At 41.9% G+C, this 18,224-nt stretch overlaps 1 protein-coding gene across 1 annotated transcript in view; it reads right to left on the bottom strand.

Annotated features, from left to right (window-relative positions):
- Positions 1-14,515, bottom strand: part of LOC110728471 — a 44,732-nt gene extending 30,217 nt beyond the window's left edge. Inside the window, exon 1 of the mRNA XM_021908113.1 lies at positions 13,988-14,515. Within this exon, the coding sequence (XP_021763805.1) occupies positions 13,988-14,515 (528 nt within the window). The remainder of the gene's footprint in view (positions 1-13,987) is intronic.
- Between the last annotated feature and the right edge of the window lie 3,709 nt (positions 14,516-18,224).

The raw sequence follows: 18,224 nt of genomic DNA, 5'->3' as shown, positions 1-18,224 counted from the left end.
GAGCGAGGCTAGTGCTGCTTGCTAGGTTGCTTTGCTTGGTGCTGCCATGCGAAGGCACGCACGCAAGCACATAGCTATGCGAATGCTTGGTGCTACATTGCGAGGCTGCTGGGCGATGGTGCACACGCTTACGCACACACGCATGTGCCTAGCACTCCGATGGTGATGTGCGTGGTGTTTGGGCTACGATGGCGCCTAGGCATCATGCTAGGGCTGCGATGGCGCCTAGGCATGATGCTAGGGCTGCGATGGCGCCTAGGCATGATGCTAGGGATACGATGGCGCCTAGGCATCATGCTACGCCTAGCACACCATGGTGCGCCTAGAACACACATGGTGTGCCTGGGCTTGCGATGACCTAGCCTAGCCTAGCTACAGCTATGCTCGTACTTGTCGCTTGTGATTTTGCGACGCTTGGTCTCGACACCCTAGGCTTGATATCCATTGTCTGTATTAGTAAAACTCTGTCGACACATTAAATCCTTCGGATTAATTCGTCGTCTCGGATCGGTTGTTCGATTGGGTTTGACACGAAGGGTTCAGTTAAGATTAAGATGTAATATAAATTGTACCTTAATATTACTGATCGGAAACGGCCTTCACCTAGGCATTCCGATCACTTGACCTTACTGAAGAATTAGCTCTGTAATAATTCTGAACCCTCTATCAGAATAATACACTTGTTGAAGGGGACACCATTCCTTTCACATTCCCATTCTTGTATTGTTAGCTTCCCTTACTAAGAGGACCTAGTCGCCCGAGTGTTGTCGTCATAATCCCTTTTGACGGCAGACGTTTGACAACATCAAAACGGACTAATACTCAAACAAGAGAACCTACAATACTCATGGTCGAGGAAAATGGTTCCGATAACTATAACGAGAAATGTACTTACGACGATTTTAAATCTCTTAAAGTACACTCATAGGTCGATCTGGTATAGTTCCAAACCAAAACCTGTGCAAATGATTTACGACAATTATGAAAGGAATGGTGTCCTTCCAACAAGTGTATTATTCCGGTATAGGGTTCAAAATTATTAGAAAGCTAATTCTTCATCAAGGTCAAGTGATCGGAAGGCCTGGGTGGAGGCCGCTTCCGATCAGTAATATTAATGCATAATTAATATTACGGCTTAATCTTGACTCAACCCTCTAGGTCGCACCCCAATCGAATAACCGATCCGAGACGACAAATCAATCTGAAGGGTTAGATGAGTCATTAGAGTATTACGAACAAAGACGTCAGATGTCGAGCTTAGAGCGTCGAAGCCGAGTGTCGCAAGTCGAGTCGAGTTCAGAATTTGACGAGACGAGAAATCAAACAAGCGACAAGTTCAAGCTAAGTCGTAGCCTCGCGTTGACCTATCCATGCGAATATTAGGCTAGCCTAGACCACGCACCATGCCAAGATTGCTAGCAGCGCATGCAAGCTAGCATCATATGCTAGCATCGCTGGCTAGCCAGCTGGTGTGTGAAAGGAATGGTGTCCTTCAAACAAGAGTATTATTCCGATAGATGGTTTAGAATTATTAGAAAGCTAATTCTGCAGTGAGGTCAAGTGATCGGAATGCCTAGGTGGAGGCCGCTTCCGATCAATAATGTTAATGTACAATTAATCTTACGGCTTGATCTTGACTGAACCCTTCGGGTCGAACCCAATCGAACAACCGATCCGAGATGACGAATTAATCTGAATGATTAGATGAGTCATTAGAGTATTACGAACAAAGACGTCGGATATTAAGCTTAGAGCGTCAAGTCCCAGCGTCGCAAGTCGAGTCGAATTTAGAATTTGACGAGACGTGAAATCAAATAAGTAACAAGTTCAAGCCTAGCCGTAGCCTCGCATAGGCCTAGCTATGTAAGTACTAGTCTAGGCGAGGTCCCAACCTATGTGTGCCTAGCACACGCACATCACATGGCACAAGCATCGCAAGATGCGTGCATGCATGTGGTGTGGTTGTGCATGGTTGGGCGTGCTAGCATAGCAGCCTTAGCCATCACATCATGCTAGGCCACGCACCAAGCCCTTTGCTAGCTAACAAGAATCGCAAGGCCAGCAACATGCTAGGCTTCCTAGGCCTTGCTATCGCAAGCAACGCAGGCATGGTGCCTTGCGTGCGTGCTAGCGAGCTAGGGTCTAGTGCCTAGCTCATCGCAGCCTCGCACCAAGCAGGCAGCACATAGCACACGCACCTCAACTCGCTATGCGTGCTTGTGCTATGGGCTATGCGTACTAGGCAATGGCACGCACCAAGAACCCAAGGCCTCGCCTATTGCACAGCACCACACACCAAGCTGCAGCGCGCTGTGCATGCTGGGCTATGCGTGTATCCTAGCAAGCAGCAGCCTCGCATAGCAGCGCCTAGTAGCAGCACCAGCAGCATCGCATGCGTGCTGGATGGCTGCGCATGTGCTGCGTGCTAGCTAGCTGTGTGTATGGTGCATGCTGGCTGGCTGGGTTGCCCAGCCTTGGTGCTAGGCGCCAGCTGGCAGCCTTGGCAGCCAAGGCAGGCTGCTAGCAAACCAATTGGACGAGTGGTCCGATTTTTGTGTGGGGACCAATGGTTTGTGTTTTGCCTTGGAGAACAAGGTGGATTAGTCCCCTCCCTTGGTGGTCCTCACCTTCTCCCTCTCCTCCCATTGCCACTTGTAGCTTGTTGATTAATTTAGCATTTTATTTTGTTTTTGATTAAAATAAAATAGGGGAAAATGCAAATCTCCCACATTGATTGAGAATGGAAAATCAAGGTTCATTTCCCTATAAATACCCAAGTTTTGGGATTTGGGATGAACACTAAAGTGGAAATAAAAAGGCATCTCCTTAGTAGAGTGAGAAAACCTTAAGTTCGTGATACTCTAGTTTTTATTGGTCAAGTCCCGACTAACCTTCGGGATTAAGACCGTTCGGTTTGGATTCATGGGTACGAGCCGTTTGAGACCGTCGCATTTTCGAGGTTTAGCTTTTCAAGTAAGAGCTCGGGATCGAGCGAAGCACGCGTCAAGGGTAAGAATGTCTTTTCTCTTTCTCTCTTTTATGTTGTTAACTATGTGATTAAATATTTAGTTGCTTTAATTAGTGAGCGGGTCTTGGGCAGGTTTCTCTTGCGCGTAGCGTTAGACTCTACGAAACCCAACAGTGTGGCATGGCCAGCATCGCTGGCACGCTAGGCGTGCTAGCATGCTAATCCCTCGCACATAGCAGCCCTGCCACAAGCATCACAGGCAGCATGCCTAGCAAGCATGCGCTGTGGCTATACGTTCTTGCTAGCACAGTAGCACCAGCCGCGCACAAGCACACCCCCCATAGCCTCACAGCACAGCACCAGCCCACATGCGTGGCCTGCTTGCTGCACGCATGCGGGTGCAACCTGGCAAGGCTGTACATGCTAGCATAGCAGCACCAAGCAGCAGCATCACAGCAACACTGGCTGTGTGCTGGCTGGCGGTGTGCTGGCTGACTGGGCTGCCCAGCCTTGGCAGCCAAGGCAGGCTGCAAGCCAGCCAAGTGGCGTGGTCAAGCTAGGTCAAGGGAGGGGACCATTTTCTAGTTGTTTGGCTTGGGTAGCAAGGTGTTTTGGTCCCCCCCCTTTGGTGGTTCTCACCAACCTTCTCCCTCCATGTGACACTTGGTGCTTGTTGATTGCCTTGCATTTTATTTTGTTTTTGATTAAAATAAAATTGAAGAAAAATGCAAATCTTCTACATTGATGGGAGAAGGGAGATCATGTCTCCATTCCCTATAAATACCCAAGTTTTGGATTTGGGAAAAATCACTTGAGTTGAACTCAATAAGGCATCTCATTATTAGTGAGAAAACCTTTAAGTTTGTAATACTCTAGTTTTATTTGGTCAAGTCCCGACTAACCTTCGGGATTAAGACCGCTAGGGTCGCGTCGAGGGTGCGAGCCATAGGAGGTCGTCGCACTTGCGAGGTTAAGCTTTCAAGTAAGAGCTCATGAATCGAGTGAAGCACGCGTCGAGGGTAAGAATGTCTTTTCTCCTTCTCTCTCTTACGTTGTTAATTATGTGATTACATGTTTAGTTGCTTTAATTAGTGGGCGGGTCTTGGACGGGTTTCTCTTCCGCGTAGTGTCGGACACTACGAAACTCAACAGCGGTATCGGAGTCACGCTCATTTTAATTATTATAACTAATAATTAATTGAGTTGATTTAAAATGGATTTAAATTCTGGTTTTACTTTCTAATTAGATTAAAAGCTCGTTTTAATTGGTTTTAATCTCGTATTTTTACTATTTATTGCCAACGAACCCAGATTTCGACTCAAAAATAGTGAATTTTTGCTGGAATCGATGTTCAAAATCGTTTCTTATTCTTTTTGAGGGTTGTCCAGAAGCCAAAATCCACCCAGAAACATGTTTTTTGAGGGGGTTTTCACTTTTTGACAAAAAATTTTAAATCTTTAAACCTTGATTAATTATGTCATGTTAAAGGTGGATTAAATGTATGGTTGCATCACTAATCTACTACAATTATAAACCTTATTAAGCATGTTTATGAAGTCATAATTGATGCTTAATTTGGTGAATTCATTTTTCACATAAACTTGATATTTTCACATTTTTGCAAATAAATTGCTTCAAGTGTGAATGTTTATGGTGAACTTGTAATTTTGAAGTCCCTAATATGTTAAAGATCCAATCTTTAATTATTTATTTGGTTGGAACTTTGATTGCTAAATTCCATGTTGAACTAATTTTTGGATTTAATCATTTTTGAGTTGATTAAAGTCGTAAAAGTTCAAAACTTGTGATTGAAATTTAATTAATCTTCATATTGGAGATGTCATTTTTCAATTATACACAAGTTAGTGTTGGAAATTTTTTCATTAGATGAATGGGTTCGTTTTTCCAACCTCTTTAATTTTGTCAAATCTCATTATTAATTTATGAATGGTTAAATTAATTATGAGTATAGCCCTTCAATTTTGTAGCATCAAGATGTGCCTAAATTAATTTAAAGAAAGGTTCTTGAATTAATCTTGATTTGTGCACTAAAATTGAATTTATTTAAGTTAGACTTGTTATATTTTCATTCTTGCTCAATGTTGATCCTAAAATTAATTTAGAATTAATTTTATGTCACACATATATCGAGATTAAAATCCCGAGATAAAAGCACGCAAATCCAAGAAAAATCGCCCAAGCGCCACCTACGGCTAGCCGGGCTGCTCACGCACCCCACATGCGGCTGCCTAGATGCGCATGGAGGTGCTCACGCCTCGAGATGTTGCTGCTGTGTGGCGGGCTGGGTGCACACTATGTGCATGCTTGATGCGTGTGTTGTGTGGCTGCTTGAAGGTGCCCCCGCAAGTGCTGCTGGGCAGCAAGGCATGCTAGCCCCAGCAAGCCCAGCCACACGCTGCCAGCGCCGGCATGCACGCAAGCATGTGTAGCATGTTGAATGCTGCTGGTGCCAGCAAGCGTAACGTACTCAGCTAGGCAAGCATGCCAGCACGCACAGCCATAGCCTTGGTTCCTAGCAAGCCTAGCCCCATGGCTTAGATGCTAGGCACTTGGGCATTTGGTGCGCTAATTTTGCGAAAGTTAGGCCGGTTTTAATTATTTTATTTCATTATTTTAACGAGGCCAGGCCTCAGTTCCCTCGGCACTTGCAAAATAATGTGGCAAAATATGGGTTAACCGACTTGATTAATTGGATTAATTAAGTTGGATGTGAAATTTAATGGGATCTTCGTTGATTACTTGAACTAATTGTGTCTTAATCACATAAAATGATAAACAACCTTGACTAGTTTTAATTAGGCGCGTGAATCGGATTAACCACCTAAGTTAGTTACTAGTTTGCGCGTGTTATGCATTGTTACTTATTTTTTCGTTGTAAAATGCATGGGTCATTCACAAATAGTGAATGGATGAATGGAATGTATATTTTTCCACAGGTTTTGTGAAAATGGCAACTAGTGGGGCCCGATTAGGATAGTAAATATGGACTGCGATCCGTTATGTATGTTTGTAAATCTAAATACGATTTGCGTACCGTTGCATATTTTTATACCTTAATATTTGGATTAATCCTAGCCGTAGTAACTAGTAATTGCATATTTGGCAGAGATGTCTCAAAGACGGCGTTTCTAAGAAGATGAGCCAAGAGGATGCATCGAAGACCCTTGAAGATTTGAAAACTCAAGGGGTCATGCTAGTTGCCAAATGCATCTTTTACTTTTGTTCTATATATATAGTTGTGTTTATATATGATTGAATGGTATGATAGATGCATGTTTAGGATTTTAAATGTTGCGATGATTAATTAAGTTCACTTAAATCAACCAACATAGAAAACCTAGGTCCCTATAATATAGTGCCAAATTTTCCATTCCAAGAACAACACTTACCGAACTAATGCGCGTAGTGATGGGCCCCACTACTACCCTAGGAACGTAAGGTATACTAGGTATACAAGTAGGTCTTGGTTAAGCTCAACGATATCAATAAGGAGTCCTTAGATGTCGTAGCAATGGAGATATAATGTCATGGAAGCATTAGATGCGACATTTTATCGAACCAACAGTGGGTTAGAGCTATTAGCAATTGGATTGGTGACCCTAAAATATTAAGTGTTAAGACAAGCCAAAGCATGCTTATTCACTTTTTGATTTCTGGGATTTTGGAATTGTTTTATTCTCGCCTAACAGGGACAAATATTAATGTGTGGATAAAATGCTCAATAAGATTGAAAATTTGCATGTATTCTTTAAATTTAAAACTTATTGGTTTAGGAATGGTTTTTCATTTCAAATTCTTTAATTATAAAAACATGTCTGCAAATGACTCAAACAACCAGTTTTCATTACGCTCAATTCTCGACAAGGAGAAGCTGAGTGGGACAAATTTTCTTGATTGGAAAAGGAAATTGCGTATTGTTCTCATGCAAGAACAAAGGAAATATGTCCTTGATGAGGAAATGCCCGACACTCCCAATGAGGAGGTCACTCAGGCTGCCCTTAACCGATGGCAAAGTGCCAATCGGGATATCAAGTGCATCATGCTGGCCACTATGTCTCCGGACCTTCAAAAGACTTTCTTTGAAAAGGAGATAGCTTTTGAGATCATTTCTGAACTTCAGAACATGTTCCAAGACCAGGCCCTAATTGAAAGGTTCAAAACCCACAGGCAGATCCTTGAGAGAAAGCTCAAGAAAGGAGAGCCATTCAAGCCGCATATTCTTAAAATGATTGGATTATTTGAGAACATGGAAAGGCTTAATGTTGGGTATTCAACCGAGATGGCAATTGACATCATTCTCCATTCGCTGCATAAAGGCTATGATTAGTTCAAGATGGACTATAATATGCACAGCATGGAGAAAACCCTCACCAAGCTTCATGGTATGTTGAAGCAGGCCGAGCAAACCCTCAAGGATGAGGGGAAGCATGACATGATCATGGTGAAAAAGGGAAAGCCATTTAAGCGCTCGGGCAAGAAGAGAAGCTTTAAAGGGAAAAAGAAGAAGAATTTTCCGCCTAAGTCAAGTTCTTCTAAGAGCGGCAAAGACAAGAAGGTAGCCTCTTATCCGATTCCGAATGTTTATACTGAAAAAAGAAAGGACAATGGAAGCGAGATTGCCTCACATTCAACGAAGATAAGAAGAACGACACTGTTGCTTCTGTATCAAGTATTTTTGCTATAGACTTGAACTTCGCTAGAAAAACATCATGGATATTAGATACCGGATGTGGCTCACACCTTTGTTCCAATGCTCAGCGACTAAGGATAAATAGCAGGCTAGAGAAGGGAGAGGTCGAGCTTCGGGTCGAGAATGGAGCAAGGATGCCGTATATGTCGGAATTCTCAGTTTGTCTTTGCCCTCTTGGCTTGTTTTAGAACATGACAATTATTATCATGTTCCAAGAGTTACCAAAAACATTATTTCAATTTCGACGTTGGACGCCAAGGGATTTGAATTTTGAATAAAAGACAATAGTTGTTCGTTTTATTTCGATAATGTTTTATACGGTAAGGCATATTCAGAAAATGTTCTTGATGTGCTTTCTCTAGACAAACAAGTTTATAATATAACATTAACGATACCGCCAAAAGATCTAAGACCATCGAGTTGAATCAAACCTACTTTTGGCATTGTCGTCTTGGCCACATTAACATCAAACGCATCAAGAAACTTCTTCATGAAGGTATTCTTGAATCATTCGACTTAGAGTCGTTTGAAAATTGCAAAGGATGTTTATTAGGCAAGATGATAAAGCAGTCATTCTCCAAGTTGGGAGAAAGGGCTAGTGACTTATTGGGTCTTATACATACGGATGTATGTGGACCAATGAGTACACCCGCAAGGAAAGGTTTTCGATATTTCATTACCTTCACCGACAACTATAGTAGATATGGCTATGTCTACATTATGTCGAAAAAATCTGAATCTTTTGAAAAATTTAAAAAGTTTCAAAGTGAAGTTGAGAATCAGCTTGGCAAGAAAATCAAATCACTTTAATCGGATCGAAGTGGCGAGTATTTGAGCCACGAATTCGACGATCACTTGAAAGAAAACAGTATTTTTTTCAGAATTCACACCCCCCGGAACTCCACAATGGAACGGAGTGTCCGAACAGAGGAATGGAACCTTGTTAGACATGGTCTGATATATGATGGGTCTTAGTGAACTTCCTATCTCTTTCTTGGGGACACACACTTCTAACTGCGGCACTAACACTAAACCGTGATCCGTCAAAAGTTGACGAAAAGACTCCATATGAACAATGGACGAAGAAACCTCCACGGTTGTCTTCTCTTTAGATTTAGGGTTGCAAAGCATATGTCAATAGATTAATTTCTGACAAACTTCACCCAAAATCTGACAAGTGTTTCTTTGTGGTATACCCAAAAGAAACCAAGGGCTATTACTTCTACAACAAATCCGAGAACAAAGTGTTTGTTGCTCGTGATGGTGTCTTTTTGGAGAATGAACACCTTTCCAAAATGACAAGTGGGAGGAAAATCGAACTCAATGAAGTTCGAGAGGACGAAAACAAAGTCAACCTGACAAAACTGACAATCAAAGTACTTTAGAAGCAGCTAATGACATTGGTCAGAATCAAAATGACAATGCAAATGCTCAACCTATTACCCTTCGTAGGTCGCAACGGCCAAGATCTCAACCAGACAGATACCTCGGTATTGTCTTAACCAAAGATCAAGACATCCTAGTTATGGATAGAGATGAGCACACAACGTACAACAGGATATGAAGAGCCCTAACTCTAGGACTTGGTTCATTTGCCGAAGGTTACAAACCTATCGGTTGCAAATGGATTTTCAAGTTGAAAACAGACAAAGATGGAAATGTATTTATATACAAAGCTAGATTGGTGGCAAAAGGTTACAGACAAATTCACGGCGTTGATTATGATGAAACCTTTTCTCCAGTCTCCATGCTTAAGTCCGTCCGGATTATCCGAGCGATTGCTGCATATTATGATTATGAAATATGGCAAATGGATGTCAAAACCACCTTCCTTAATGGAATTTCGGAAGAAACTGTGTATATGACACATTCGGAAGGTTTTGTTGATCCAAACAATGCTAGGAAGGTATGCAAGCTTAAGAAATCCATTTATGGACTAAAGCAGGCAAGCAAAAGTTGGAATCTGAAATTCGATGAAGCCATTACTAAGTTTGGTTTTATCAAGAATCCAGATGAGTCTTGTGTTTACAAGAAGGTCAGTGAGAGTTACATCGCATACCTCGTCTTATATGTCGATGAAATATTACTCATTGGAAACAGTACTAAATTGTTAGAGTCCGTAAAGGGCTGGCTTGGTAAGTGCTTTTCAATGAAGGACTTGATAGAGGCACAGTACATATTGGGCATCAAAATCTATAGGGATAGATCTAAAAGGATGATTGGATTGAGCCAAATTACTTATATTGATAAGGTACTGGCACGATTTAACATGGAAGGGGCCAAAAGAGAGCACCTACCCATGTCACATTGCATAACTCTCAGCAAGAAGCAGTGTCCACAGACACCTGATGAGCGAGAGAGGATGAGTTAGTTTCCATATGCTTCTCTTATTGGATCTTTCATGTATGCCATGATATCAACTAGGCCTTATGTATCATATGCCTTGAGTGCTACGAGCCAATACCAATCACACCCAAGAGAGGCGCATTGGACTGCGGCCAAGAATATCCTAAAGTACCTGAAAAGGAACAAGGATAAATTCCTGGTCTATGGTGGCCAAGAAGACTTGATTGTTGAAGGTTACACTGACGCTAGCTTCCAGACTGACAGAGAAGACTCCAAGTCATAATCAGGGTACATATTCTGCCTAAACAGAGGAGCATTTAGTTGGAAGAGTGCTAAGTAGAGCATAACTATAGATTCTACAAATGAAGCCGAATACTTGGCAGCTTCGGAAGCAGCTAAGGAGGCAGTTTAGATTCTTAAGTTCATTAGTGAACTTGATGTTGTACCCTCCATCAAGGGTCAAAAAGACCACTATTGTGATAACAATAAAGCTATTGCTCAGGCTAGGGAGCCAAGGGAACATCAGAAGGTCAAACATGTCAAGCAGCGATTTAACATGATAAGGGAATGGAAGTCTGTGGGTGAAATCAGAATTTGTAATATTGGAACGAATGACAATGCAGCCGATCCATTGACTAAACCTTTTCCTCAAGTGAAGCAATACAAGCACGTTGAGGCAATGGGAATCAAGCATGTTGGAGATTGGCTTTGATTTCCTATATATGTGTCTTAATTAAACTTGATGTCTTAATGTAAAACACTATGTCAAACCATTCGGTTTTGGAGCAATTAAATTTTCTGCAAATTTATTATTACTCCATTTCTATTTAATTGTGGTTTAGAATTAAATAATGAGTCCAATCGATTTCTGAGAACATTCAAAACAGGGTATCAAGACCATGTCTTGGATAAAGAAACAACTGTTAAGTGAACATTGAATATTTCAATTGAAAATTGTCCCTAATGAAGGTCATTTAAACGATGCACGATTAATAACCACTTGAGATTAGTGTGTAGTATGATTTATAGCAACGTTTCTTGTGCTATGAGGACATAATTGTCATAAATCATTTGCACAGGTATTGGTTTAGAACTATACCAAATCGACCTATGAAAATACTTTAAGAAATATAAAATCGACCTATGAGGACATAATTGTCATAAATCATTTGCCTAGGTCCTCTTAGTAAGGGAAGCTAACAATGCAAGACTGGGAATGTCCCCCCTATTAACAGTAGGGAATATGTCTTTGTTGTTTATCAGGCCTCTTGAAGAGCGAGAGTGTGAAAATGGATGGTCGTGCTCAGATGGATATTAGAAATCATCTGCTTATTGACAGTCGAACTTGGAAATCGAGAAACACTTCTGGACGTAATAAGGATGACAAAGAATCTTACCTTATAGTTTATGAAGAGACATTAAGCGACATAGGAAAAGAGCTATACACTAATTGCACACTTGCCCGGAAGGAAAAGTGGGAGATTGAAAGAAATGGTGTCCTTCCAACAAGTGTATTATTCCGATAGAGGGTTCGGAATTATTAGAAAGCTAATTATTCAGTAAGGTTAAATGATCGGAATGCCTAGGTGGAGGCGCTTCTAATCAATAATATTAGTGCATAATTAATATAACGGCTTAATCTAGACTGAACCTTTTCGGTCGCACCCCAGTCGAATAACTGATCCGAGACGACGAATCAATCCGAAGGATTAGATGAGTCATTAGAGTATTATAAACAAAGACTTTGGATGTCGAGCTTAGAGCGTCAAAACCGAGCGTCATAAGTCGAGTCGAGTTTGGAATTTAATGAGACGAGAAATCAAACAGGCGACAAGTTTGAGCTAAGTCGTAGCATCGTGTTAACCTAGCCATGCGAGTGCTAGGCTAGCCTAAACTACGCACCATGCCAAGCTTGTTAGCAGTGCATGCATGCTAGAATCGCATGTTAGCAGCGCTACCTAGCCAGCTGGTGTGGCATTGCCAGCATCACTGGCGCGCTAGGCGTGTTAGCATGCTAATGCCTCGCACATAGCAACCCTGCCGCAAGCATCGCAGGCAACATGCCTAGCTTGCATGCGTTGTGGCTATACATGCTTGCTATCACAGCAGCACCAGCCACACGCACCTGGGCCTTGCACAAGCACACCCCGCAGCAGTGTGCTGGCTAGCTAAGCTGCCCAGCCTTGGTGCTAGGCGCCAGCTGGCAGCCAAGGCAGGCTGCCAGCCAGCCAAGTGGCTTGGTCAAGCTAGGTCAAGGGAGGGGACCATTTTATTGGTGTTTGGCTTGGGGAGCAAGGTGTTTTGGGGCCCCCCTTTGGTGGTCCTCACCAACCTTCTCCCTCCATGTAACACTTAGAGCTTGTTGATTGCCTTGCATTTTTTTTTTTATTAAAATAAAATTGAGGAAAAATGCTAATCTCCCACATTGATGGGAGAAGGGAGATCAAGTCTCCATTCCCTATAAATACCCAAGTTTTGGGTTTGGGAAAAATCACTTGAGTTGAACTCAATAAGGCATCTCATTATTAGTGAGAAAACCTTTATGTTTGTAATACTCTAGTTTTATTTGGTCAAATCCCGACTAACCTTCGGGATTAAGACCGCTTGGGTCGAGTTGAGGGTGCGAGCCGTAGGAGGCCGTCGCACTTGCGAGGTTAAGCTTTCAAGTAAGAGCTCGTGAATCGAGCGAATCACGTGTTGAGGGTAAGAATGTCTTTTCTCCTTCTCTCTCTTACGGTGTTAATTATGGGATTACATGTTTAGTTGCTTTAATTAGTGGGCGGGTCTTGGGCGGGTTTCTCTTCCGCGTTGTGTCGGACACTGTGAAACCCAACATATTATGTCCTCGTAGCACAAGAAACGGTGCTATAAATCATACTACACACTAATCTCAAGTGGTCTTTAATCGTCCATCATTTAAATGACCTTGATTAAGGATAATTTTTTATTGAACTATTCAACGTTCACTTAACAGGTGTTTCTTATCCAAGACATGGTCTTGATATCCTACTTTGAATATTCTTAGAGATCGAAAGGACTCATTATTTAATTCTAAACCACAATTAAATAGAAATGGAGTAATAATAAATTTCCAGAAAATTTAATTGCTCTAAAACCGAATGGTTTAACATAGTGTTTTACATTCAAATCTCAAACTTAATTAAAACACATAACAGGGAAATCAAAGCCAATCTCCAACGTGCCTTATTCCCATTGCCTCAACGTGCTTGTTGTGCTTCACCTGAGGCAAAGGTTTAGTCAGTGGATCGGCCATATTGTCGTCCGTTTTAATCTTACAAATTTTGATTTCACCCTCGGACTTCCATTCCCTTATCATGTGAAATCGCTGCTTGACATGTTTGACCTTCTGATGTTCCCTTGGCTCCCTGGCCTGAGCAATAGCTCCATTATTATCACAATAGTGGTTTATTGGACCCTTGATGGAGGGTAAAACACCAAGTTAACTGATGAACTTACAAATCTAAACTGCCTCCTTAGTTGCTTCCGAAGCTGCCAAGTATTCGGCTTCAGTTTTAGAATCTGTAGTGGTGCTCTTCTTAGCACTCTTCCAACTAAACGCTCCTCCATTTAGGCAGAATATGTACCCTGACTGCGACTTGGAGTCATTATGTACACAGTTACTTCCAAAATCCTGTTAAAGAAGGCGGTTTTGACATCCATTTGCCATATTTCATAATCATATTATGCGGAAATTGCTAGGATAATCCGGACGGACTTAAGCATGGCGACTGGCGAAAAGGTTTCATCATAATCAACGCCGTGAATTTGCCTAGAACTTTTTTCCACCAATCTAGCTTTGTATATAGATACATTTCCATCTTTGTCGGTTTTCAACTTTGCATGTAAGAGCTTTAACCATTGGATCTTGAGGCTTCATCATAACCCTTCCGAAGTGATCCAACTCCTCATTCACAACATCAACCCTATAGCATTTTTCAACCATGGGGGTCTTGAGCAACTTAGAGAACTCAAACACAATCTTTTCATCGGCAACCTCATATGTAATGGTGTTGTTCTTACAATTGATCACCGCCCCCAAAGTCTTAAGAGCTTCACGACCCAAAATCAAAGGAGTATCAACATCTTCTTCCATATCCATCACTAAAACATCACAAGGCACATAAATATGCCCAACTTGAATAGGAACATCTTCAAGCTCACCACAAGGTAATTTCACCGCACGGTCGGCCAATTGGATAGTCTTCCTTGTAGGGATCATTTCAATGTTAAGCTTTTGAGCAATGGATATAGGAATCAAACTAACACTTGCTCCAAGATCGGCTAAGGCTCCCCTAGCTTCCATATTCTCAATCTTTACCGGCAAAGTGAAACTTCCCGGATCCTTTTGCTTCTTGGGCATCTTATGTTGAACAAGTGCACTCACTTGATGAGGAAGAGTGATGAGCTCATCATTGAGCTTCCTCTTTTTGGTGAGAATATCCTTGAGGAACTTGGAGTATGAAGGCATTTGTGTGCAACTTCAATGAAAGGTAGGTTGATGTGCAAATTCTTCATCACACTAAGGAATTTTGCAAACTTGTCATTCAACTTCCTCTCCGCAAGTCAACCAGGAAATGGAACCGGCTCATCAAGATTCCTAGCTTCACTAGGAGTCGAAGTTGTATTCTCATGTTTAAGCTTCTTCTTCTCCATACTTCTTTCTTTCTCAACAACCTTCTCTTCTTCAACTTCCTTGTCTTCACCCACACTCTCTTCTCCTTCCTTCTTTTCCTCACTATCCCCCTCCTTAGGACCCTCATAGGATGTACCCGATCTCAATGTGATTGCCTTGCAAGAGTCGGGTTTCATGATGTTGGAAGGGTTAGTTGTGATTGTCCGGGTAGAGTAGAAGGTGAGTTGAAAGGGACTCTCCCGGCCAATTGAGCTAGTTGTGAATCAGCCATCTTGTTATAAGCCTTGACCTCTTCCATTTGTTGATTCATGACTTGAAGTTGCTTAAGAATTTGGGTTTGAGTAGAATCGGGTTGAGATGCTTGCTCTTGACTCCTTTGAGCCGCTTAATTTTGATTGTTGTATTGGTTTTGATTATTGTGTTGGTTGTTTCTTGGGTAATTTCCTCTTGGGTTTTGGGTTTTAAATGGATGTGGGTTTTGGTATTGAGGATTGGAGTTGTATGATTTTTAAGCTTGTTGATTCCATTGTTGAGGTTGGTGAGCAAATCCAGGTGGTGGTTGCCTCCAACATACTCCACCGCCACTTCCCCTATATCCATCTTGCGTGTGTTGTATGCCGCCACATGCTCGGGGATCAAACCTCCATAATCGATGTATCGTGGTTCGTTCACCACAATTTTGACAAGAAAAAGAATTGACTTGAGAGGAGCTTACCCCACTATTGACTCGTATTCAACTTTGGAAGCCCTTTTGTTAAAAGCTCAATTTGATGTTGCTATTGATCAACCTTTTCCAATTCATATTTTCCACCCTTCTTTGGTGCATTCCTCCTTCTACCACCCCAAGAGTAGTTCTTCACTACCTCTTCAATTTTTGTTTCAACTTGATTTTGGGGGACCTTAATCAATTGGCCACCCGCCCCCGCATCCAAGTTAGCTCTAGACATAGGTTCCAATCCATCATAGAAGAATTGCATGAGCAAGATTTGATTGTATTCATGGTGAGGACATGCTTGTACCAACTCCTTGAATCCCTCCCAAGCTTCACTAAGACTCTCATCCGCTTCTTGTTCAAATGATGCAATCTTCCTTCTCATTTCGGCGGTCTTTTCTTCGGAAATGAACCTCTTCAAGAATTCCTTGACTATCTTTCTCCATGTTGTAAGAGAATTTGGCTTGACTTGTTTGAGCCACTTCTTTGCCCTACCCGAAAGAGGTTATCGAAATAAGTGCATACGGATGTATTATTGAGAAACTTGATTGGTTTGAATCATGGCACAAAGCTCAAGGAATCTATCAAGGTGCTCAATAGGATCTTCACTTGGAGAACCCGAAAATTGTTCCGCTTGTACCATTCTAGTGTATTGAGGATGAATGGTAAAATTGGTTTCCGTGACGGGTAGCAAAATCCCTCATGTGAGCTCATAATCCTCGGGATTCCCAAACTCACGAAACAAAACATCATCTTCTTGTCCCGCCATTTCCTCGCTTTGAGAGTTTGAAGACCAAGAATCACTCTCACTATCAACAATAGCACCAAGACCTCGCCCCTCTTCTTGATAAAGTCTACGGACTTGTATTAAAGTGCGGTCGATTTCGAGGTCAATGTAATGTGTAGGAGGTCCTTGAGATCTCCTTTGCATCCACCAAAGCTAAGAAAACAATTAGCAATGACTAGAAAGAGATTAAAGGAACAAAATAAAGAGCGACAAATCCAATAATAACACAATAAGAGTGCAAAACAAGTCGTTTCCCTGGCAACAGCGCCAAAACTTTGATCGGGGGACAATAGGTCGTATCTACTACCCTAGATCAAATCAACAATTTATATTCCTAACCTAACTCTATCAAGTTTACACTAGATAGTGGTAAGCTAGGGTTGTGATAAGTGGCATTTACGCCACTATTCGGGATCATTTTTCCTACCATTTCCCTCCATTTATCGCTTGTTTAACCCTATTTTGCCGCGCTTCTCCGTATATTGCACAACAATGCTATTTCCCTCGTACTTCTCCTCTGATTTACCTTTTTGTACTGTTTTTGGGTGTTTTCCAGTGTTTTGCAGGTAAACCAATCGATACGTGAAGTAGAAGAAAGTTCGGGATAGTTTCGAGAGCCGGTTTCAATAGCAAATCAAGTGAGGAGCTTTAATCAGGCTGCGCGCCCAGGAGAGCCCTCTCTCCCGCTCTGCGCGGGTGCGCAACCCAAGAGAGAGGGCGCGCTCACCATCCTGCGCGGGCGCGATGATTCCTGTGCGGGCACGATGATTCTTGGAGAGGGCGCGCAGATTAGCTTGAACTCTTGAAGATACAAGGCAACTTTCTGTAGATGCCAAGCGCGCTCAGTAGAGGGCGCGCAGTGTACTTCGCGGGCGCGCAGATGTTAGTAGAGGGCGCGCACAATAAATTTCGCGGGCGCGCAGCCCTTAGTAGAGGGTGCGCACATCATCCTGCGCGGGCGCGCAAAGAGCTGTAGCGGACGCGCACGCTGTCAGCCCAGCCCGTTTTTAATTTCCCTATTTAAAAGCTGATTTAGGAAGGAATGAAGGCAGCTATTCCATTTAGGGTAATATGCTTAGAACATTTCTAGAGAGAGAATATCCTCCATTGATGCTTGTATAAGTTTTTAGAGAGAGAAAATTCAGATTCTTAGTCTTTTATCACCCAAACTTAAATCTTTAATCTAGATTAGTGCTTTGATCATCCTTGTAATCAATATTGGAGCATTCTATTGGATTTTTGATGGTTCACCATTGAAGGTTCAAAGACCCATTTTCTTATTTCAATAAAAGTTGAAGCTTTGTGAGCTCTTTCTATCTTAATCTCTTTTATTTTGGTTTATTTACATATTTCAAGTATTTTTGATTGTTATGTTTATGATTTTAATTATGGCCAATATTTTGGGTATTGTTGATATGAGTAGTTTCTCTCTCCTAGGCTAGACTTTTAGCTAGGGGAAGGGGAATGGATGACTTGGTTGCTATTTGATTAAATACTTGATTTTTGGGGATTTAAACTCTTGTTGTATGAACTTGTGCTTATTGTTATATGGTTGATGTTGTGCACCATTGACTATATTATTACATTTCCTAATTAATGCGCGGGAGTGATCATGTTAGGATAGATCGTAGTTTATACATTACTTAATCAATTGCATGGGAATGAGTTGTGTTAAGTAGGATTTTTTGGATCCCTTGTTTGTGAATCCTTGATTATCTATGTGTTAAGTAGGATCGTAGTTTATACATTACTTAATCCTTGATTATCCGGAGGATTATGAGCTCACCGGTGGGATATTGCTACCCGCCACGGACACTAACTTCACCATCCATCCTCAATATACAAGAATGGTACAAGCGGAGCAATTTTCGGGTTCTCCAAGTGAAGACCCCATTGAGCATCTTGATAGATTTCTTGAGCTTTGTGCCATGATACAAACCAACCAAGTTTCTCAAGAGTACATCCGAATGCACCTATTCCGACAATCTCTTGCGGGGAGAGCAAAGAAGTGGCTCAAGAAAGTCAAGCCTAATTCTCTCACAACA

This window comes from Chenopodium quinoa, unplaced genomic scaffold (assembly GCF_001683475.1).
Source record: "Chenopodium quinoa cultivar QQ74 unplaced genomic scaffold, ASM168347v1, whole genome shotgun sequence".
In the NCBI taxonomy this organism is placed as follows: Eukaryota; Viridiplantae; Streptophyta; class Magnoliopsida; order Caryophyllales; family Amaranthaceae; genus Chenopodium; species Chenopodium quinoa.
The sequence above is the reverse complement of the archived record's forward strand: the minus strand, read 5'-3'. Positions and strand labels throughout refer to the sequence as shown.